The 21,001-nt window shown below is 50.5% G+C and overlaps 2 protein-coding genes across 4 annotated transcripts; one reads left to right on the top strand and one right to left on the bottom strand.

The window, feature by feature from the left end:
- The first annotated feature begins 556 nt into the window (after nucleotides 1–556).
- Nucleotides 557–12,746, top strand: ZSCAN22 (zinc finger and SCAN domain containing 22). Of its 3 annotated transcripts, none has more exons than XM_078062921.1 (4): nucleotides 557–848; nucleotides 1,253–1,430; nucleotides 4,729–5,235; nucleotides 7,964–12,746. In XM_078062921.1, the coding sequence occupies exons 3-4, from the start codon at nucleotides 4,836–4,838 to the stop codon at nucleotides 9,037–9,039; spliced, it is 1,476 nt and encodes a 491-aa protein (XP_077919047.1). In that variant the 5' UTR covers nucleotides 557–848; nucleotides 1,253–1,430; nucleotides 4,729–4,835; the 3' UTR covers nucleotides 9,040–12,746. The 3 variants fall into 3 exon arrangements, with proteins under 3 accessions (XP_077919047.1, XP_035934170.2, XP_077919048.1); XM_036078277.2 differs by having other exon boundaries at nucleotides 4,783–5,235; XM_078062922.1 differs by having other exon boundaries at nucleotides 557–818.
- A 3,558-nt stretch (nucleotides 12,747–16,304) lies between these two features.
- A1BG (alpha-1-B glycoprotein) lies at nucleotides 16,305–20,733 on the bottom strand. The gene is made up of 8 exons (XM_036078124.2): nucleotides 20,643–20,733; nucleotides 20,524–20,559; nucleotides 20,153–20,431; nucleotides 19,182–19,454; nucleotides 18,617–18,910; nucleotides 17,663–17,956; nucleotides 16,860–17,159; nucleotides 16,305–16,474 (listed from the first exon to the last, which is right to left on the bottom strand). The coding sequence occupies exons 1-8, from the start codon at nucleotides 20,674–20,676 to the stop codon at nucleotides 16,467–16,469; spliced, it is 1,518 nt and encodes a 505-aa protein (XP_035934017.2). The 5' UTR covers nucleotides 20,677–20,733; the 3' UTR covers nucleotides 16,305–16,466.
- Between the last annotated feature and the right edge of the window lie 268 nt (nucleotides 20,734–21,001).

Here is a 21,001-nt window from a genome sequence, read left to right on the forward strand (position 1 = left end):
GCGACTAACAGAGGCCACACACACAGTTACGCACACAAGACCACCCACACACGTGGTCACAGAGAATGACACACTCAGCCTAGCCTCCGGGGCACCTACAGTCATACAGGACAAACAGGTGGCATCCCCTGTATACAGTCTCAAAAAGCAACACACACTACCCACGACGCACGCCCCCACGCACCATGCACGGTTCCGCCGCCCGCACAGCCCCGGCGCACCTCTCCGTTCACCTCCTCCACAACCCCACAACGGGCCAGCCTTCTGCCCACTGCCCGCCCAGACTACAACTCCCGGCGTGCCCCCAGGGTGCGCAGGAGGGGACCCCGGGCCTTCTGCGGATTATAACCCAGGAGGACGGGAGCGCCGCGTGCGGGCCGTGGAGCTCGGGACGCGAGACCTCCTGAGCGCTGTGGTGCTGGCGAGCGCGCGCGCGCCCGTTGGACAGCAAGGCGCATTCTGGGAATTGTGGTCCCGGCGAGCGGGCGCGCCTGCTGGACCGCGCGGCGCATTCTGGGAGTCGTGGTCCCGGCGAGCGGGCGCCTCCGAGCGAGCTCCCGGAAGTGGCCGGCGCCGCGCGGGTCAGGTGGGTCTGGGCGCGGTCCGCTGGGCTCGCGGCCGGAGAGGAGCGCTCCAGGCCCCGAAGCCGCCGGCGCCTGCGGCGGCCTGTGCAAGGCGTGCGGGACCGACCCTCGGACGGGGACTGAGGCGCTGACCACGAGCGGCGCGACTGGCGGGCCGACTGACGGACGCCCCAGCCGGGTGTAGAACTCCCTGATCGAGTGTGGGACCGGCTGACTGGGATGCAGCCTGAGCGGGTGTGCGCTTCTCGCCGACAGCCTGTTGTGGTGTGTGGCCGACGAAGACGGTGGCTTGAGCTTCCGAGGGGTGTTGTGCGATGTTATGAATGAGAGGGTTGGGGTGTGGCCGGTCGTGTGGCTGGAGGTGTGACCGCGAGCCTCTGCCGTCTGACTGACTGACCGGCTGAGACGGCGGCTCGGAGACTATGAACGACTGTCGGAGTTCGGCGGGGTGACGGCGTCGCTGGGAGGGCCTGTGATGACTGCACTGTGGGGGACGCTGAGAAATTCTGTGTGCCTGGGTGTGTTCTGGGGTACGGCCGACACTGTGCCTGAGAGCGGGCGTGTGCGTTTGACTACGTGACTAAGACTTTGTCAGGCCTGCTGAAACGTGGGTGGTTTGCAGAGCTGACCGAGCATGTGATGGAGACTGTGCTTTGCCCCGTCTGCAGCCGGCGTTGTTTGACAGCGGCCACCCGTCTGGGCTTGTGGCTCTGTCCCCCAGCACCTTCTGTGTGCTTGAGTCCCGCGGGACGCTGTGGAGTCCGCGGACTGGTTGTTCACCACGTGTTCGCGCTGTGCTGGACGTTTGTCACGGATCGCCTGGGGTAACCTCACAGCAGCCCTGAGGTAGGTGCCAGTTACTAGGACGGCCACACGGAAGGACCACTCTCTTCAGTTGGTTAAACACTCGTGGACTGGGGGCCTTGACCTGATGTGAGGTCAGCCACAGCGGGGTGGGCTAAGGCAGGTCCGTGTACGTGTGTCTCAGAGACTGTCATCAGGGGTTTTCCAGAACGGGAGCTCCAGGGCTATAAAAGAGAGCTGGGAATCTTGCTGCACTTACTGTCATCCCTGCCGTTCCTGCTGCCCCTTCCCTGTGCAGTGATTCCCCACATCCGTGGATGACCGTGCTCAGCCTTTCCTGGTCCCTCCATTTGCTCAGCACCTGTTACTATGCACCTGACATAGGCCGTGCCCTGGGCACTGTCGCTCCAGCATGCCCAATCTCTCTGAGGCAACGTGTGGTTATAGCCAGAGCTGGGAAAAGAGAGACGCGGGGCACTCAGAAGGGTACTTAGCTTGCTCCCAAGTGCTTGGACAGCTCTTGGAGAAAATGGCAGGTAACGTGCAGTTTGGAGGACTAGGAGAAATTAGGTGCAGAGAGAGATTTTAGAACACGAGAATAACAGGGACAAGGCTGAAAAGATGGGGATTGGGGATAATGGCAAGGACAAGGTGACAAGAGGTCCAAGTGAGCTTCATGGTGGAGTTAGGGCTAGAACACAGTTTTGCCAGAAGTTGCCAGCTGCCACTGAAAGGTTTCAGGATTGGGGTCTTATTTTACTAATGTTTGCTTCTCCCTGTGCCCAGGGCCATGGCTCAAGTGCCAACCAACATTTGTTATCTCTTTTTTATTTTAACCTCCTTAGCAGGTGTAAAGTGGTATATCATTGGGGGTTTGATTTGCATTTCTCTGGTAACCATGATGTTGAGCATCTTTTCATGTCGCCTATTGGCTATTTGTATATCTTCTTTGAAGAAATGTTTAGTCAAAACCTTTGCCCATTCTTTAACTAGATTATTTGTCTTTTTATTATGGAGTTCTTTAGATACGGGTTCCTTATCAGGTATATAATTTGCAAATATTTCCTGCCATGTTGTAGGTTGCCTTTTTGCTTTCTTGATGGTATCCTTCAAATCATGAAAGTTTTTAATTTTGATGAAGTTGTTTATCTACTTTATCTTTCATCATTTATCCAGGAAGGCTTTGCATTTTTTTTAATTGAAGTATAGTTTTTTGGGTTTTTTTTTAAAGATTTTATTTATTTATCTGAGAGAGAGAGAATGAGAGACCTAGAGCATGAGAGGAAGGACGGTCAGAGGGAGAAGCAGACTCCCTGCTGAGCAGGGAGCGCGATGAGGGACTCAATCCCGGGACTCCAGGATCATGACCTGAGCTGAAGGCAGTCGCCTAACCAACTGAGCCACCCAGGCGCCCCTGAAGTATAGTTAACATACAATATTATATTGGTTTCAGCTGTACAACATAGTGATTCAACAGTTATATACAGTACAAAATGATCACAATAAGTCTAGTTACCATTTCTTACCATACGAAGTTAATACAATATCTTTATCTATATTCTGTGTGTTATACATTACATCCCCATAACCTATTTATTTTATAACTGGAAGTTTGTACCTCTTAATCCCTTTCACCCAGTCCCAAACCCCCTTCTCCTCTGGCAGCCGTCAGTCTGTTCTCTGTATCCATGAATCTAGTTTTGTTTTGTATGTCCATTTGTTTTTTAGATTCCACATTTAAGTGAAATGAAATGGTATCTGTCTTTCTCTGTCTGACTTATTTCACTTAGCATAATACCCTCAGGGTCCATCCATGTTGTCATAAATGGCAAGATTTTATTCTTTTTTTTTTTTTTTTAATCAAGTGTAGCTTCTTTTTATTTATTTATTTTTTTTAAAGATTTTATTTATTTGACAGAGAGGGACACAGTGACAGAGGGAACACAAGCAGGGGGAGTGGGAGAGGGAGAAGCAGGCTTCCCGACGAGCAGAGAGCCCAATGCGGGACTCGATCCCAGGGTCCTGGGATCATGACCTGAGCCAAAGGCAGATGCTTAACGACTGTGCCACCCAGGCGCCCCAAGATTTTATTCTTTTTTATGGCTGAGTAATATTCCTATATATATATGTGCCGCATTTTCTTTATCCATTCATCTATTGACAGACAGGTTGCTTCCATATCTTGGCTATTATAAATAATGCTGCAATGAATATAGGGATGAATATATCTTTTCACTTTAGTGTTAGCATTTTTTGTTGTTGTTGTTGTTTTTAAAGATTTATTTATTTATTAGACAGAGAGAGACACAGTGAGAGAGGGAACACAAGCAGGGGGAGTGGGAGAGGGAGAAGCAGGCTTCCCACTGAGCAGGGAGCCCGATACGGGGCTTGATCCCAGGACCCTGGGATCATGACCTGAGCCAAAGGCAGATGCTTAATGACTGAGCCACCCAGGCGCCCCTAGTGTTAGTGTTTTTATTTTCTTCAAATAAATGCCCAGAAATGGAATTGCTGGATTATATGGTACTTCTGTTTTTAATTTTTTGCATTATTTTTAAGTTTATGCAGAATACTGACCAAAATTAACTGTACCCTGGGTCACAAACCAAGTCTCAGCAAATTTGAAAGGATTAAAATTGACTAAAGCACATTTTCTGAGCACAACAGTCTTAATCTGGAAATCAATAATAAAAAGACAACTAGAAAACCCCAGTTATTTGGAAATGAAAGAGCAGATTTCTAAAAAACCCATGGATCAGGAAGAAATCACAACAGAATTTAGAAAATATTTTGAACTCATTAAATGATAATGAAGATGCAGCATCAAACTTGTGGGTGTGCAGCTAAAGCTGTGTTTAGAAGGAAATTTATAGCCTTAAGTACATGTATTAGAAAAGAGGAAAGAAAGAAAGGCTGAACGTCAATTATATAAGTATCCATCTCAGAAGCTACAAAATAATTAGCAAATAAAGTGAGGGAATGACCATGTAGCTACCTGGGGAGTGTGTGTGAGATAGGAGGGAGACCTGGTTCTGTGTGGGGGGAACACTGTAAGCAGACTGGCCATGGGCTGAGGCTGCCTTGGTTTGTAGCTCAGCAACTCCCCATCCCTTCAGTATCTGGGAAACTTTGCGCAAATCTTCTCCTCCTCTGTATCTGTTTTCATATCCGTAAAATGGAAAGGAAGTTCCTACCTCCTGAGTTTTTGTGAGTTTTAAATGAGTTACTGTATGCAAACGTTTATAATGGTGCTTAGCACCTGATTATTTTGAGCATCTGTGTCCTGTGAGAATGAGTTACATCTCACAGGCCCCAAGTCTGCATCTGCCCTGCTCTACAGGTATGAGCAGAGTCCCAAGTTCCACATGATGACAAAGTTCTGGCATTCCTGCAGACCCAGTTCCAACACTCCAGCCATCCTGTGCCTCACTTTTGTACTGCTCCTTGATGGCCATCCCCAAGAGCCCTCTGAGCCCAGTGCCCTGGGAACGGGATGGCTTTCTACGCGTGAAGGTGGAGGATGAGGAGGCCAGCCTCTCTGAGATCCAGGAATCTAGCTCTGGCCACACTGCCCACCCTGAGGCTGCACGTCTTCGTTTCCGGCGCTTCTGCTATGAGGAGGCTTCCAACCCACATGAGGCCCTGGCCCGGCTCCGGGAGCTGTGCCGCCAGTGGCTGCGGCCCGAGGCGCACTCCAAGGAGCAGATGCTGGAGCTGCTGGTGCTGGAGCAGTTCCTGGGTGTACTGCCCCCCAAGATCCAGTCCTGGGTGGGTGCCCAGTTCCCCAAGAGTGGTGAGGAGGCTGCCATGCTGGTGGAAGGTCTGACTCGGGCACTCGACAAGAGAGGTGAGGGGGAGCAACTGGTAACTGTTCACAGCACACTGTGGGCAGAGCCTGGACTGGAATGTGGGCGTGCAGGGTTTGGGCTTGGGGTCGCTCACACATGTACTTGTCACCTTTGTACCCAAACTTTCACACAATGTACAAAGCAGATATGTTTTGATTGCTAATGACCAAAAACCCAGGTCAAACTGACTGAAGCAAAGTAGGGAGGCTTTGTGGCTATATCAGGAGCTTAGTTGATGGTATCAGGACTCTTTTTTTCTCATTCTGTTTCTCAGTTCTCAGTTGGGTTTTCCTACATTAGCTTTGCTCTTTTTTTTTTTTTTTTTTTCAGAGAGAGTGCACAGAAGCGGGTGGGGGGGGGAGGGGGAGGGGAAGAGGGAGAAGCAGACTCACCACTGAGCAGGTAGCCTGATGGGGGGCTCAATCCTAGGGCCCTGAGATCATGACCCAAGCCGAAGGCAGACACTTAACCAACTGAGCCACCCAGGCGCACCTAGCTTTACTCTTAAGGAGCTTCTATCCTCATTAGAGACAAAATTGGCTCAGCAACCCAGGCTTATGTCTTATCAGTGTAGAAACCCCGGGGGAGAACAGTAAAAGGTTCCTGGGCTGAGGCCCACTGAACTGGTTGGGGTCTTGTGCTTGTCTTATGGCTGACCAGATCCCAGGGACTAACATGAGCAAGGAAAACCAGGCTGCTGTGGGCTGGAAGCCTGTGGGGGTGGGGGTGACAGAAATGCCAGGTGTCTCCATGTGTCCCCTCTGAATCCTCTGTCTGCTGGCCCTATAGGATCTGGGTGAGTCAGACCTGCCCTTAGCCAGAGTCAGCACTGTGGCTCTGGGGGATCCACAAAAATGTCCCAGCCCAGGAAGGTCCTATAGGATGCAGGGAGGATGCAGCCCTAGGAGAGTCGAGAGCAGGGAGTGAAGGCTCCTCCCGGAAGGGCCCGGCCTGGCCCGGCCTGGCTTGATAGTGGCAGATAGTGTGTGTATGCCAGGACCAGGGAGGAGACATGCTGTGGGTAGGCGGAACAGAAATATGATTAAGGCTTGGTAGATCCAACCACTGCTCCTCTTCCTCCTGTGACTTTCTTGTGCCTCTGTTTCCCTGTCAATAAAATAGGAATTGCAGTCATATGCCTTCCTCAATGTCAGTGCCTGGCACAGATTAAACACAGTGGAAACTGTGGCTGTTAGGATGATTTTTTAGCTCCTTGAGAAACAGACCTTTCTGGAGAGGTTGGTCATGTGCCTTCCCTTGGCCTCATCAACTATGCCCAGGCAGAGGTCATGGGGACAGGGAGAGGGGGCAGTGGCCCCATCCTCCTGCAAGGTCGAGGTTTTCAGAGAAAAGGCAATATGGCACTGAGACAAGGAGAAGGAGCTAGCAGTCCAGGCAGAGGGAATGGTGGGGGTGAAGGCCCAGTGGTATGATATGGACCATTGCATTCTAGGAAAAGCAGGTTGTGCGATGTTTCTAGAACAGAGGAAGAAAGGGGGATGTGGGACCAAGCATGTGGCTGGGGAAGCTGGGGAGTTAGGAGGACATCTGTGGGCTTAGAGGAGGAAAGCTGAAATCTACAGCTGAAATCTCAACTTGGCCACTAACTAACTGTGTGATCTTGTACCAGTTAGTTACTCAAGACCTTCCTTCAGCTGGGCCTCAGTTTCCTTGTGTGAGGTGCAGTAGTTGCAGTATGTCCTTGTGAGAGCGGATTGAAGCTGAAATGAGACATGGAAATGACCAACTGTACTTGGAGACTAGCACGTAACAAGAGCCTCAGAATGGCCAGCAGCCCTGGCAGACGAGCAGTATAGTGTCCCTCTCATACAGGTGGGGAAGCAGGTGCAGACAAAGGCTAGATTGCCCAAGGCCCTGGAGCTGGCTAGTGGCAGAGCTGGGGCCCCACTGTGGACTCAAGCAGCAGCTGTTTGCCTGTCCCCATCTCTTCCTGGAATCTGTCCAGTACAGGATGCTCTTAAGTGTCCCCAGGTGCCCTGTGCACCCATCAAGGGTCAGTTCAGTTCAAAGGTCAGTTCAGGCACACTGCTACGTCAGACACAACCCAGTCTCTAGCTACCTTTTAACCACACTCTGCCTTCACAGCCATTTAGAAAGAGTGGGCCTCAGGCCTCCCGGGGTCTTAGGGAGGCCAGGTAGGCGTGTCACCCACTCACCCTCAGCAGCAGTTGTCTACTTAGGGCTCAAGGTAGAGTCTACTGTAGAAAATTGCACAGTTGTCAGCAACTAGAATTGATTCCCTCATTCAGCCAGTATTTACTGAGCACCTGCAGAAAATGCTCAGTAGGCTGTCTAGGTCCAGGGGGAAGGCACCGAGAGCTGGAGCCTGCCCAGGGGGAGTGAGTACGCAGACACTTGGCAAGGACAAACCCCTGTGCGTGCTTACTTGCTCTCACTCTCAGTGTTTCAGTTCAGTTCAACCTCGGGGTCTTCCTTCTGACACTTGAGCCAAAATCAGCAGCCTTGAAGAATGGAGAGTTTGGGGAGGGGGAGGATTGAAACCTGTGATCCAGTTTTCAATGGTGTGGGAGGACAGCCCTATGCCCTTTTGTCATCCAGGACACCAAACGAGAAACTTTCCTTTGGAAATGGGGCCAAATGTCAGGAGTGGCTATGTCTCCCCTTACAGAATGAGACCAGGACCCAGGCCAAGTGGGGGAGCCCTGTGTGAAAAGAGTGGTGATGCTGTGGTTTGGATTATTTCAGGATGGGACCCGGGAGCCAAGCTGTCAGAGGCAAGCTGCAAGCAGAGTGATTTGAAAGAGTCAGAGCCATTAGACAGGGCTACTGAAACCCTCATGAGAGGTATTTCCCAGGGACCCACTTTTGGTGGTGCTTGTGAACCTGAGGGCAGCTCAGAGAGGCAGGCAGGACTCTCGGAGGAAGCCTGGACAAAGTCTGTCCCCCAAGAGATGGATTTCAGGAAAACTTCAGAGCCTCACAAGGATGTTCCCACCGACCAGCCCAGCTGTGAATTTGGTGTCTTGGGGAATAGTCCCAATGTGTGGCCAAATTTCACCTCACAAGAGAAGACACCAGAAGAGAAATTTGATCCAGTGGATGCTGATAGGACAGAGCCTCCATGCATTTACTCAGGGAGGAAGTCTTCCAAGTGTAGTGAATGTGGGAAAACATTCCAGAGCCCCTCAGCCCTCGAGACACACCAGAAGAGCCATTCTCGGAAGACACCCTACACCTGTAGTGAGTGTGGGAAAGCCTTCAGCCGGAGCACTCACTTGGCCCAGCATCAAGTCATCCATACGGGGGCAAAGCCCCATGAGTGTAAAGAGTGTGGGAAGGCCTTCAGCCGGGTCACCCACCTAACTCAGCACCAGAGGATCCACACTGGAGAAAAACCCTACAAGTGCGGGGAATGTGGCAAAACATTCAGCCGCAGTACCCATCTCACTCAACACCAGCGGGTGCACACAGGGGAGAGGCCCTATGAGTGTGATGAGTGTGGGAAGGCCTTCAGCCAGAGCACCCACCTGACTCAGCACCAGCGCATCCACACTGGGGAGAAGCCCTACAAGTGTGATGCTTGTGGGAGAGCCTTCAGTGACTGCTCAGCTCTAATCCGCCACCTGAGAATCCACTCCGGAGAGAAGCCATATCAATGTAAGATTTGTCCGAAGGCCTTTGCACAGAGCTCCTCCCTCATTGAGCACCAGAGGATCCACACAGGAGAGAAGCCATACAAGTGCAGTGACTGTGGGAAGGCCTTTAGCCGCAGCTCAGCCCTCATGGTTCACCTGAGGATCCACATTACAGTACTGCAGTAACCAAAGAAAGCCCTTGGGACACAGAACAACTTCCCCTCAGAGGCTCAACATCTAAGAGAAACTCTAAGTTCCAAAAGAACAAAGATCAGGGTAGGTGATTGATAGTACCCTAAAGTGATAAGGTGCTTCAGGACAGACTCTGGGGCTGTCTGGGAACAACTCTGCATTTAGAGACCCAGATGGAGGTGCCTGATGAACACAAAGCTATTCAGGCTAGCTGGAGAAGCTTCCAGAAGAATCCTGCTTCCCTCCATACCCCACTCAGGCCCATCTCAGAGAAAGGACAGCTGAGCTGAGGACTTGGATTGGTCTTCAGAGGCAGGTCAATTGGGGTGAAGTTTCTGTTGGGAGTCAATGGTCCCAAGATGCTCTGGATGAAAACGCTTCAGCTTCATGTTCCCCTGTAGCTGCTCTCCTTGTCTTTTCCTCTCCCGCTTCGCCCAGGAGGGATGCCAGCCCATGCCCACCTCCATGCCTTCACACCTACTCTCGCTCCATCTATTCTTGTCTAACTCCAAGGCCAACCTGTGAGGCTGCCTCTTCTATGAGGCCTTCTCCAGGCCCTCAGTCTCTCTCACATTCTCCTGAATCAAGGGTGTGGCATGATGCTTGCCCAGCATCTGTTTCTCCTTGCCTTCTCCTACATCGCACCAGCCATCAGCCCTGTTGGTTTTATCAAAAACTCACCTCTAATCTGTCTTTACCATTCTCACCGTCTTTGAGCCCTCATCACCTCTCATCTGGATTCTAGCTGGGGTCCCCTGCCTTCATTCTCTCCCTGACCTCCCCCACTGTTTCATTCTCCACACCAGCCTCCAGAGGGCTCTTCCTGCAATCCAAACCTGATTGTGTCACCCCATAGTGGAAAGCTCTCCAGTGTATCACCTTCTGCGGCAAAGCTTCCTGAATGGGTTACAACTATGCCAAGACATAAGTCTTGGCCCCAAATAACCTCTCCAGGTACCCTTGTATGTGCGTGTGAATATTGTCATTTTTTCTGTGGGTGCAGTGATGTGAAAAATGGTTTCAAAGTACTGCCCTGTGGGATATATGTCAAACTCCTTCACCTGCCATTCATGATCATTTGTGACCTGGCCCCAGCCTCATCTCCTACTGTAGTAGCCCCACCTTCCACACACCAGCCATGTGGAACTACTTGTGGTTCCTGAAGAAGCCATATTTTTCCCACCTGTGTGCCTCTGTACCTGTGCCTGGAAACCTCCTCTCCTCTTTCCTCCCACGTGTTTCACATATCCCTCCCTAACAAAGCCTCCCCTACTTCCTTTCTTTTTTTTAATATTTTCTTTTTCTTTTTTTTTTTTTTTAAGATTTTATTTATTCACTTGAGACACAGAGATACAGAGAGGGAGAGAGAGAGCATGAGCAGGGAGAAAGGCAGAGGGAGAGGGAGAAGCAGGCTCCCCGTTGAGCCAGGAGCCTGATGTGGGGCTCGATCCCAGGACCCTGGGATCATGACCTGAGCCGAAGACAGACGCTTAACCATCTTAGCCACCCAGGCGCCCGCCTCCCCTACTTCCTTGAGCAGATTTCAGCTTGCCTTCTCTGCTTCCAGAGCACCTCCTTAACTTCTCTTTAACTTCCTACCATGTTGTATTTACTACTTGCAGAGCTTGCAGTCTGTTTCCCAAAGACACTGTGAGCTTCCAAGAGCAGGGGCCGTGTCTTATTCTAAATATCCATAGCACAGGATGCAATAGGCTCTGACCAGTGTCTGTTGAATGAATATACTGTGACTGGTGCCTTCCTGGAGGCAGTCACCATGCTCCACCCTGCAACCTGATGTAGGTCTATATTGCTGTCTCCCCAACACCCAGCAGGGCAAGAACAATCTGATTTTCCCAGAGCCCCAGTACTCAGACAAGCCTGGCATACAGTGGCCTCAATAAAATGTCACCATATTGAGTCTGCCCTTTCTATCACCCCAGAATCCCCCTGGACTCAGTGGTTGCCAGCATGCTGTCAGTGCTCTCTCTGACCTTCTCTCACAGTTCTGTATCCCTGGCCCTCTTTCAGGGTCCATGTCTGTAACTGGATGTCACAGCCTCTGTTTTTAACTATCAGGGTGTCAGTCTTCCTCTTTTTCTCTGATGATCCCATCACATGTTAACCATCTGACCTACCATACTGTTTTGTACTGTTCATTGTCACCATCTCTGTGTTTCTCCCTGTGTCTTGAACTCATTCCCTCTGTGTCACAAGTAAACAGAGTCACACAGACCAAGGAGTGAGGTTCAGAAGAGGAAGGTTGAGACCCAGGGAAACAGAGATCTTGTGTCAATATCTCTGACAAAGTCCCAGATATATAGACACACAGGCAGACAGCCACTCATTGTGAGACCAGGGCTGAGAGACTCAGAAAAGTTGACAGACATAGGGAAAAGCTCAGAGATGAGAGATACACATTCCTAGTGAAATGATCACACAGGCCTCCAACAAGCCTGCAGGCAGGGAAAAAGATGTAGGCCTAAAGTCAGTCTGCAGAGCCCCACTCCTCCCCAGGCTGCTTTTGGGACCTCGGATAAGTGACTTCCCTGAACCTCAGTGACCTACTCATCTGTAAAGCAGGGATTAGATGACCTGCCTTGTGTAACACCCAACCCAGGGCCTGGCCACAGGCTTGTAGTATCCATCTCCACCTCTTTCTGCCCCCACTTTCCTGGTCTTTGGCACTGAAGAGCTGAATCTCCACCCCCTGGTGCTCTGAGCATCTCCAGCACCCATTTTGTCATGAGATATGTGTTTTCCCATGTTTGTCTAAAGGGGGAGGAAGTCAGGGGGAAAAGGAATCTTTATTAAGGATCTACATGTGTAAAAAAAAGGATCTACATGTGTTGTTCAGTCTGCCAAATAATTTATGTACATCATCTCACAACACTCTGAGGGCAGAATGACCATCCCCATTTTATAGAGGAAGGGACGTGGCCAAGTTTATACTGCCAGAAACTGGAAGCACTGAGATTTGAAAGCCTATCCAAATATGTCAGCAATTTCAATAAGCACAACTATATTCAACAAACTAAGTAAGACAAATACTAACATTGGATTTCTTTCAAATCCAGACATATGTTCTTTAGAAGAAACACATCTAAAATGGGAAAGTTGAGGGCGCCTGGGTGGCTCAGTCGTTAAGCGTCTGCCTTCGGCTCAGGTCATGATCCCAGGGTCCTGGGATCGAGTCCCACATCGGGCTCCCTGCTCGGCGGGAAGCCTGCTTCTCCCTCTCCCACTCCCCCTGCTTGTGTTCCTGCTCTCGCTATCTCTCTCTCTGTCAAATAAATAAATAAAATCTTTAAAATAAAATAAAATGGGAAAGTTGAGGGTAAAGGAATGACAAAGGATATATAAGACAGACATGAATCTGAAGAAAGACAACAGAGCTATATTATTTCAACAAAATAGATGTTGACACGGAAAAGCATTATTAGGGTCATAGGATCACTATGTTTTGTTTTATTTTTTATAAAAAGGAACAATGGGGGCGCCTGGGTGGCTCAGTCGTTAAGCGTCTGCCTTCGGCTCAGGTCATGATCCCAGGGTCCTGGGATCAAGCCCCGCATTGGGCTCCCTAATCAGCTGGAAGCCTGCTTCTCCTTCTCCCGCTCCCCCTGCTTGTGTTCCCTCTCTCACTGTGTCTCTGTCAAATAAATAAATAAAATCTTTAAAAAATAAAAAGGAACAATGCACAAGGAAGATGTGATAGTTTGGAACCAGACAACTCATGACATCCTTATTAGGGAACAGAATCACAGAAACTGATAAGACCTTACATGTAGTTGGAAATGCTACCACATTCTTTGTAATAATAGCAGAGAGAATATTTGAAGAAATAATTACTGGAAACTTACCAAATTTGGCAAAAGGTCTCAATTTACAGGTTCAGAAAGCTCAGTGAACCCAAAACAGCATAATCTCAAATTCATGCCTAGACACATCATAATTGAACTGCTGAAAACAAAACAAATTTTAAAATTTTGAAAACAGTCTGTGAAAAACTATGCATCCTATAAAGATCAATGCAAAAGATTATGGGTTTCTTTTCAGAAATAGTGAAAGCCAGAAGGCAGAGAAACAACATATTTAAAGTGCTGGGGAAAAAAAACCCTGTCAATCCAAAATTCTATATCCAATGAAAATACACATCAAGAAGGGGAGCAAAATAAAAACATTTTCAAATGATGCAAAACTAACAATCTTGCCAGCAGGCTAAAAGGGTTGTTTTGATAGAAGGGAAGTGATAGCAGAAGGAAAATTGGAACTTTGGTAATGAAGAAAGAGTAACACATTGCAAATATTTGATCTTTAAGATATACATGAGTGTTAAAAAAAAAAAGGCATACATGACTTGAAAACAAGATTTATAACATTTGTAGAGTTTTCAACGTATGTTGATGTAGTATATATGACTACAACATAAAGAGGAGAGAGTATCAAAATTCATTCAGTAATATATTTGAGATTTGTATATTTTAATGCATATATATTATATCTCAAAGAAGAACCATTAGTGTACAAAATTTAAAAAAGAAATTAGAGGGGGAGAGTAAAGAGACCTATCAGTGATAAGGTTTCTACATTTCACTTTAAGTGGTATAATATTAATTCTATGTAGACTATGAAGAGTGAGGTATGCATATCTTAATCCCTAGAGAAATGTCACACACACACACACACACACACACACACACGCACACACACACACACTATACAAAGAGATAAACCCAATACATGAATTAAAATGGAGCTCTAGGGGCGCCTGAGTGGCTTAGTTGGTTAAGCGTCTGCCTTCGGCTCAAGTCATGATCCCAGGGTATTGGGATTGAGCCCCACATTGGGCTCCCTGCTCGGTGGGGAGCCTGCTTCTCCCTCTGCCTCTGCCGCTCCCCCTGCTTGTGTTCTCTCACACTCTCTCTCTCAAATAAATAAAATCTTTTAAAAAATAAAATAAGGGGCACCTGGTGGCTCAGTCAGTTGAGCATCAGCTTTGGCTCAGGTCATGATCCCAGGGTCCTGGGATCCAGCCCCATGTTTGTCTCCCTGCTCAGCTGGGAGGCTGCTTCTCCCTCTCCCTCTGCAACCTCCCCCCCTCCCCACTGATGCTCTCGATATCTCTCTCTCTCTCTGTCAAATAAAATCTTTTTTAAATAAATAAAATAAAACAGCTCTAGAAAACATTTAACTAACCCAAAAGAAGGCAGGTAAAGGGAAACAGAGGGATAACAGAAGGAACAAAGAAAATAAAAGCAAAAGGTGGACCCAAATCCAAATATATCAGTAATTATATTACATGTAAATGATCTAAACACACCAATTAAAAGAGTTTTCCAGAATGAATTTTCTTAAAAAATAAACCCACTTTAAATATAATGATATAGGTAAGTTTTAAAGGGGAATGGGAGATGCAGTCTTCCAGTTATGGAATGAATAAGTCACAGGAATAAAAGGCACAGCATAAAGAATATAGTCAATGACATTGTAATAGTGTTGTGTGGTGACAGATGGTAGCTATACTTGTGAGCAGAGCATAATGTATAAACTTGTCAAATCACTGTTGTACACCTGAAACTAATGTAACGTATGTCAACTATACACAAAAAAATTAACTGAAAAAATAAAAGGGTGGAGAAAGATATATAATACAAAAATTAACCAAAGAATGCTAGAGTGACTATTTTAATATCATACCAAGTAGACTTCAGAACAAGGAAAATTACCAGGGATAAAGAGGGACATTACATAATGATAAAGGTCAATCCACCAAGAAGACATAACAATTCTAAATATGTATGCATCTACCAACAAAGCCCTGAAATATAGGAAGCAAAAACTAACAGAACTGGAAGAAAATAATAAATTCATAATTATAATTGGAGACTTCTACACTCCTCTTTCTAAAATCAACAAAACAAGTAGATAGGAAATCAGGATACAGAAGAACTAAACACCACCTACCAAATGGATATAATTAATGAAGTTGCCAGTATTTAAATATTGCCAATTATTTTTTATCCACAAAGAAGTAATTTCCTGTTATTTAAACTAATACAAACTTGTTTTTAAGCCTAATAATGAGCTGTTACTGATGTTTACCCCCAAGAAATCAATGATCTGTGTTTCCTGAAGAAAGTGAAGAAGAACAAATTAATTCAGAAGTAGAAGAAAGAGAATAATAATGATACAAGTAGAGATCCACAAAGTAGAAAAGAGACCATAGGGGGCGCCTGGGTGGCTCAGTCGTTAAGCGTCTGCCTTCGGCTCAGGTCATGATCCCAGGGTCCTGGGATCGAGCCCCGCATCGGGCTCCCTGCTCCGCGGGAAGCCTGCTTCTCCCTCCCCCACTCCCCCTGCTTGTGTTCCCTCTCTCGCTGTGTCTTTCTCTGTCAAATAAATAAATAAAATCTTTAAAAAAAAAAAAAAAAAAGAAAAGAGACCATAGAAAAAATGAACAAATCCAAAAGTAAATTAGTTCTTTATTGATAAACCCCTAGCTAGACTGACAGAGGGGAAGAAGTGGGTGGGGAGGGGGGGTAGAAGGGACACAATATCAAGCATGAAAGAGGTGACATCACTACAGACCCTGTAGGCATTAAATGAATAAAGGAATGTTGTAAGCAACTCTATACCAGTAAATCAGACCAAACAGATGAAATAGGCAAATTCCTTAAACAAAATTTATCAAGTATTAGTTGATAATGCTGATACACACCTACTGGTATGCCTGTACCTTGAGAACCAAGCTCTAACTGGACTGGGCAATGAAATGTCCAGTGGGATACTGGGTGGGGCAAAGGGCCTTAGATCTGTGGGGAAGTGGGAAAGAATAAAGAGGAGTCTCAACCCTACAACAGTTTCAATCTCCAGTGTGAGAGACCTAGCCTTTGGGGACAGACTCAGCACACCAGCTGGTGGCCACTCAGTCCAGAAAACAAAACTACAAAATGCAGCCTCTCTGAAGTGCCTCCCAGTGTGGGGACCAATTTGGTCAAGGTGGGGTTGGGTATGTCTGGAGAGCTACCTACCCAGACCTGCTGGGGACCAGGCAGAGGTGCCTGGGGAGTAGGAGGCGGCTTGAAGAAACCAAAAGGCAATCTTGAAAAATGTGGTCCCAAGTAGCCAATCCTTGGCCCCTATATCCTCAGGTTCCAACCCAGAGCCCGTCCACCTTTAGGACACAAGATCCCAGCCCACTTCCCTCAGCCCTGGAAGTACAGCCCCCTGCACCAGGGCTGCCATTAGTCAAGGACAGCTTTTAAAGTCTCTTCACATTTTTATTAATTTCCAGGAGGAATGAGGGACAGTCCAGCACTTTCAGGGGGAGTCCAGCCTCTAGCTGCAGCATGAGGGATCAGAGCCACACTGGAGAAACTATTTGCCAAAGATACCATTAGCGGCCTGAGTCTGCAGCTGGATCAACTTCCTAGACAAATTTGACAAAAGAGAAATGTTAGGGGAGGGAAGCATCATGTGTCCTCCTCCCTGGTGAAATCAGGGCAGACCTCACTGAGGCCCCTCAGGAAGGAAGTAGCTTGGTCAGCTGCCAGCCAAGACCCCTCCCCCCCCACCCCCCCGGAACACACCTAGGCCTCCGTCCAGGTGTCTACCTGACCAAACCACAATCTGCTCCAGGGCCTTTTCATGTGTCCTTTCCCTGCCTGTAATTTCCATCATAACCCCAGCAGACTAGGCACACTAACCAATGTGCTGGGAGGAGGTGCAGGGAAGGGGCCCTCCTGGTAGAGGGCACAATCTGGGCAAAGGCCAGAAAGAGGAACCCAGCTCACAGAACCAGAGGAAAGGCTCACCTGCCACCTGGAGCTCCACCGGGTCGCTGAGCTCAGACACGAAGGGTTTGGGCAACCATGAGCGGTATCGGCAGCTGTAGTTGCCTGCGTGCTGGGGCCCCACATAGGTCAGTACAAGGTCGGCTGAGGGGTGGCTGGTCCAGAGCTTGGTTGAAGGCTCCTCTTCGTCTGCTCGCAGCAGCTCGAAGATGACCGTGGGCACGACGCTGGGCACCTGGCTCTCGCAGCGCAGGACCGCATCATGGCCGGGAACCACCGCCCCACGCGACAGGGGCCAGAGCCGGGGCCTGGGGGGGGGTTCTGGGCGGAGCAGCCGGGTCAGTTAAGTGAGGTCCTCCCCTCAGGTAGTAGCTGCCCCAGCCCCCCTCCGCCTTCCTGCCTCCCACTAAACCCAGGCCTGCTGGCTGCTCCATCCCTCCAGGATGCTACCCTTTGTCCTCGCACAACTTTCCTCCTTTTCCTGGTCCTGAACAGACACGGTTCCTCCTCCTATCCTACGGGTCACCCTCTTCCCCAAGACCTTGCAAGTTCCCTAGACCCGGGCCTGCTCTGAGACTTCCCGGAGTACCCAGCATTTGGCAGTCAGGGCCTCAGGACAGGTGTGGGAGAGGAGGAAATGGCCAAGGGAAACGGTGTTCCCGGCAGAGAGCACAGGAAATAAGCCAAATGCGAGGTGTCCCCCAGACCATCGGCGGCCGAAACTCCATTGGCCCGAAGGGTTTGCTGTGCGGACAGGACCAAGGCCCGGTGCACTTCCCTTCCGCACCCTCATCTGCTCACGGCTGGGAGCCCCCCCCGCTCACCGTCTACGCGCAGCTCCAGGTGCGCGCTGGGCGCCGAGCCCTCGAAGGGTGGCGCTGTGTCCACATAGACGCAGCTGTAGTTGGCGGAGTCCACCACCGAGACGTCCCGCAGCTCGAAGGTGGCCTCTGTCCCCGCGGGGCTCAGGACACGGTGCACTTGGCGCTTGGCGTCCTCGCGCACCAGGGCGAAGCGCAGGCCGGCCCGGGGAGCCCGGCACCGCAGCTGCACCAGGGTGCCTGGCGCGGGGTTCCGAGTCGCGGGGTGCGCCGAGAGCTCCGGCGCGGGGAGCGTCTCTACGGGGAGAACACTGGCTGACCCGGGCGCGGAGGGGAAGGCTTGGGCCTCTCATGCGATCCAGCCTCGCGCCTTCTGCCTGAAAGGGTCCGCCGGCCCCCCTGCGCTTAAAACCGTACCACCCTCCAGACCTCGCCGGATCCCTCACACACAGTCCAAAACTATTCCTTATTAGTTTGTCCATAAAAACAGACGTGGGGAAGGCGTCGAGTTTTGTCACCAAGCCCAGGACATGCGGTTGCAGATGGCTGGGATCCTCTCTTGGGGTCGTCGCTCCCGGTCCTTGGCAGGCCCTGCAACAGGCCTGGCTCCCTTCCACAGCCCCAGCCTGGTTCCCTCCAACAAACGGGCCTCGGGCGCCCACCCACACCCGGGAGACAGGAGGGGACGCCCGGCAGGGGGCGGGCGCCTGCACGGCCTGTGCCAGACTTGCATGTTGACCCAGTTATTGGAGCCTTGGGGATGCTGAGCTCATTGTCCCATTCTCAGTTGGGGAAACTGAGGCCGGGCGGATGAGTTGGGATTGGGCCCCAACCAGAGCCCTGCAATTCCGGGGAACCCTTCCCTGGGCCCCGCCTCCCGCTCCCCGCCCGGGGAGCAGAGCGCTGTCGCCCTCCCAGCCCCATGCCCACGTCCCAGCCTGTGGCTGCCAGGCTTACCGTCGCTCAGCAGCAGCTCGGCAGGCGCGCTGTCAGAGGACCAGGTTTGCTCGCCACGCAGCCGATAGCGGCAGGTGTAGAGACCGCCGTTCCCTAGAGCCGCCGCGTTCAGGTGAAAGAGGATGTGGTCTGGGCTGGTGGAGCTCCTGGGTCCCCGCAGCTCCTCCTCGCCCCGCCGCAGCTGGAATTCCACGCCGCTCAGGGGCGCCACGCAAAGGAGGGTCGCGTTGGCCCCCCGGGGCAGGACACCTGCAGACTCTCCCTGGAAACTCAGCGTGGGTGGCAACGGTGCTTCTGCAAGGCAGGGAGGGTCGCTGGGGCTAGAGTCCCGGATACCCCCGCTGTGGGACTGTTCCCGAGAAAGTTACGGTCAGCCAGGCCCCCGACCCCCACCCCCGAGCTGCCGCTGTTCAGGTCAGGTGCGATCCACCCAACTGTGTGACCACTGTTTCCCAGACCTAATCCTGGGCAAGGGTATTCAGGGTTGGGGATCAAGGTAGATGCAGCTCTGTCCTCCAGGAACCTCCTACCCCAGAAAGCCCTCTGGGATGGTCAACACACTCACCCAGCTCCTCGACTGTCACAGTAGCACTGGGCTCAGAGGGTGCACCTGCTTCGTGGGTCCTGTAGCTGCAGCTGTAATTGCCAGGCTGATGGACTGAGAAGGTAGCCTCTGCATCTTTAGGGGCCTCAGCCACACCTAAAAACTGATCATCGCCTTCCCGCCTCAGCAGGAAGGTCACACCACGAAATCCCCCATGGCACAGCAGTTTGATCTTCAGACCCGGTGTGATCCAGGACACGGGCTCAGTTGAGAGCAAAGGTGGGGGTAGGGACTCTGTGGGTGGAGCAGGTTTGATGGGTCATTCTGAATGACTTGGGAGACATGCAAGACCCAGCCAGACTAGGATCTCCACACTCATGAAAATGGGAGGGAGGGGCGCCTGGGCGGCTCAGTCAGTTGAGCTTCGGACTCCTGATTTGGCTCAGGTCATGATGGCGGGGGGGCCTCTGTGCTCAGTGGGGAGTCTGCTTAAGGATTCTCTCTCTCCCTCTCCCTCTGCTCCTCCCCCCCTCCATGCAGCGCTCTCTCTCTCTCTCTAAAATAAATAAATCTGAAAGAAACAAAGAAAGAAAGAAGGAAGGAAGGAAATATGAGGGAGCCAGGGAAATGGAAGACATTGATAAAGGAAAGGGAGGCAGGGACAGGAGGAGACAGGGGCATTAAACAAGAAGAGGATATGTTAAGGGAAATGTGCTAGGCTTTCTGGGGATTCAGTCATTTATTCCTCACAACCTTCTGGGATCAGTGCAAACATCATCCTCATTTTACAGATGAGGAAACAAGATCAGAGATGTCAGATGACTTGCCAAAGGCCACCTAGCTGCTCAGGGACCCCACCCCCACCCCAGCCACCCACACCCCCATGTCAGAAAAGTAGGACCAGGAGAGTGAGGAGGAGGAAGGGAGGAAGTCAGGCCTCTCGAGCAGCCCTCTCCCCCCTGTCTTGTGGCTCCGTTAAGGCCCCTGCTCACCTGCTCCAGTCACCTCCAGGAGGTTGCTCAACTGGGTCCATCCGCTGTCCAAGCCAGAGCGGCAGCGGTAGAGGCCCCGGGTGTCACTTGTCACTGCTCCTAGCGGGAACTGGTGCTCCATGGCAGGTAAATCAAGGTGCACAAGTTCCTGGGTTACCCCGTCCTTGAACAGCTCAAAATCCGGGGTCATCAGGCGGGCCTGGCATGTCAGCGTCAAGTTGGCCCAGGGCTCCAGCAGCGATTCAGCCTCTGCCCACAGGTTCGGCCGGGTCTCGAATGCTGCGTGGCAGGTGGAGGGCAGTGCTGGGCCCCAGGACAGGGGCTCACCTCTGCAGGTGCCCACCTTCCCCCAAGAGCCAACCCGGACTCACCTACGGCTCCCTCGGTTGCTGGGCCCAGGGAGAGACCTGTAGAGACGGCAGCTGTGAGGCCCCCATTCCTCCGTCCTCCTCCCTCCTGCCCCGAGGGATCCTGGCCCCAGCAACCTCACCCCAGAGCATCAGGAAGGCCCCCAGTATAGACATGATGGCCAGCCTTGCTCCAGTCGGTGAGTGTCTGGGGTGATAAAGCCCAAGCGAGGGTGAGGGCGGCAAAGGGGCAGCAAGGGGCAATGACCTCTTCCCTATTATTTGTCCTTCCCGGGGGGGGGGCCTGCAGGGGGTAGGGACAAAGGGCAAAACTCCAAGGCCTTTGGGAGCCTCATCAATAACCATAATCAATAATTATGTGTAATTAATAAACTAAGCAATAAATAATAAAAATGATAATTTTAAAAATAATATAAAATAGCAAACAATAACATTAGCAAGTGAAATGACTTAAAATATGAGAAATGCAATTTTAAAATAA

This window comes from Halichoerus grypus, chromosome 15 (genome assembly GCF_964656455.1).
Source record: "Halichoerus grypus chromosome 15, mHalGry1.hap1.1, whole genome shotgun sequence".
Taxonomy (NCBI): domain Eukaryota; kingdom Metazoa; phylum Chordata; class Mammalia; order Carnivora; family Phocidae; genus Halichoerus; species Halichoerus grypus.

Bases quoted from the DNA above. Each gene is read 5' to 3' on its own strand.
- ZSCAN22 (XM_078062921.1), top strand. From the start codon at position 4,836: ATGGCCATCCCCAAGAGCCCTCTGAGCCCAGTGCCCTGGGAACGGGAT. The intron at 5,236-7,963 runs GTGAGGGGGAGC...GGATTATTTCAG, and splicing joins TCGGGCACTCGACAAGAGAG to GATGGGACCCGGGAGCCAAG.
- A1BG (XM_036078124.2), bottom strand. From the start codon at position 20,676: ATGTCTATACTGGGGGCCTTCCTGATGCTCTGGG. The intron at 19,455-20,152 runs GTGAGCAGGGGC...CTCCACCCACAG, and splicing joins CCTGGAGGTGACTGGAGCAG to AGTCCCTACCCCCACCTTTG. The intron at 17,160-17,662 runs GTGAGCGGGGGG...TGCTCCGCCCAG, and splicing joins CCTGGAGCTGCGCGTAGACG to AACCCCCCCCCAGGCCCCGG.